The following is a 1726-nucleotide window of genomic DNA, read 5'->3' as shown; positions in this document are numbered from 1 at the left end:
CGTATACTCTTGATCATAATACAAATAAAAAAATATTTCATATGGCTTTTGCTAAACTGAATCGCATGGAGCTTAAGTCATTAGGGCTCCGTATACCTGAAGGGGGTGTGGCCTAATATGATAGAATGGAGACAACATTTTGACACATATACCTCATACAGACTGCCCAGTGTCTATTCTCCTTTGAGGAAAACAAACATCACACATAGGCCCGGCACAGACATAATACTGTAAGCAGCTACAGCGTTATAAAGCTATGTAAGTGATGTTAGTATTTGATGATCTAGACATCACAATCCTGAAGACACAATTCCATGAGAACTAGGTCAATAATAAGGCCTGGGGATTTGACATGCTAACTCCCGTGGACTGTAATAACAACCTGAATAATTTTTTTCCCCCATCACCACTTTTTAGCTCTATTTTAGCTCTTTTTTTAGCCTTATTTATTACGTCTGTCTTTGTTTTTAACATGCATTAATTAATTGTATGTAGTGCTGTCAGGCGATTAAAAAATGTTGATTTGTAATTAATTTATTTAATTAATCGCATATTAATCGCATAACCATTTTAGGCCTGATATTTTATATTCTATAATCATATTTCAAATTGCATGTGTCCGGATGGCAGAATTCAGTACTGTATCTACAAAACCTTCTGTTTAATCATCTTCCCTTTATTAATTTGCTTAGATTTTTCAGGTCTGGTCAATTTTAGCATGGTGTTATTCACAGTCAAAAAAAAGAAAAAAATTATTGAATTGATATTCTCATTTGGTTCATTACACTCAAGCCTAGTAACAGTCAACACAGTATTTCTGACACTGGGAATACATTCCCTGAGATCCATAGATGTCCCTAGAATCAGATACCAAGAACATGCAAATGGACCATTTAAAAAAAAAGTTAAATGTTTATTCTACGTTCTTATGGAATGAATACGATTTTCAAAAAAATCAAAAAAAATAAAGATTTATTTAAAAAAATATATATATTGTTTTTTAATTAATTGAGTTAATTTTCATAACGCGATAATTTGCGGTGTAATTAATTAATCTAATTAACGCGATAAACTGACAGCCCTAATTGTATGTATTGTATTTATTGTTTTAAATGCCAGTGTTGATGCTGTGATGGACACCCGAATCTCCCCTCTGGGATAAAGGTTTTCAATTCAATCAATCAACGTATGGAGTCATGCTTCGCTTCCTATGGAACGTGATGCTTCTCTAGATCCCGTTGAGTTGAACCACATGCAGGCACCCTTACCTGCTTTTTTGGTGCTCGGTTCCGGCATCCTGAACGATCTGTATCCCTCTCCAGAGAAGAATAACTGCTCCTTCAGTCTCGTGTCGACCTCACCCTTTTCTCTTTAATAGTGGGGGGGTCCCACAGCCGGCTTCTTCTCCTCCTCGTCACAAATCAACTCACCCTCTCCTGTCACAGACTGTCTGGACCCAATCCCCGGTCTGGGCAACAATAAGATAAGAGACCCCCCCCCCCCCCACCCCCCCATTGACCCGCCCACCCCACCCCACCCCACCTCATCCCACCCCACCTCATCCCATCCCTGCGGCAACCCCTCAGACCTTCGTGACTCCCCCCCCCCCCCCCCCCCCCCCCCCCGGCAGGCCATATTTCAACCATCACATCTTCAAACACCTCGGCTACATGACAGGGCCGCGCGCGGGAGGGAGGGAGGCAGGGGGGGGGAACGTGTTGGAAGG

General features: G+C 41.1%; 1 protein-coding gene across 1 annotated transcript in view; it reads right to left on the bottom strand.

Annotated features, from left to right (window-relative positions):
- Nucleotides 1-1296, bottom strand: part of mybpc3 (myosin binding protein C3) — a gene marked incomplete at its 5' end in the record, with an annotated part of 145178 nt that extends 143882 nt beyond the window's left edge. The window contains one exon of the mRNA XM_084308237.1: nucleotides 1269-1296. Coding sequence (XP_084164363.1) covers nucleotides 1269-1296 — 28 coding nt within the window. The remainder of the gene's footprint in view (nucleotides 1-1268) is intronic.
- Nucleotides 1297-1726: the final 430 nt, after the last annotated feature.

This window comes from Notolepis coatsorum (assembly GCF_963971535.1).
Source record: "Notolepis coatsorum genome assembly, chromosome: 2".
In the NCBI taxonomy this organism is placed as follows: Eukaryota; Metazoa; Chordata; class Actinopteri; order Aulopiformes; family Paralepididae; genus Notolepis; species Notolepis coatsorum.
Note: the sequence above shows the minus strand (reverse complement) of the source record. Positions and strands in the feature narration are given on the sequence as shown.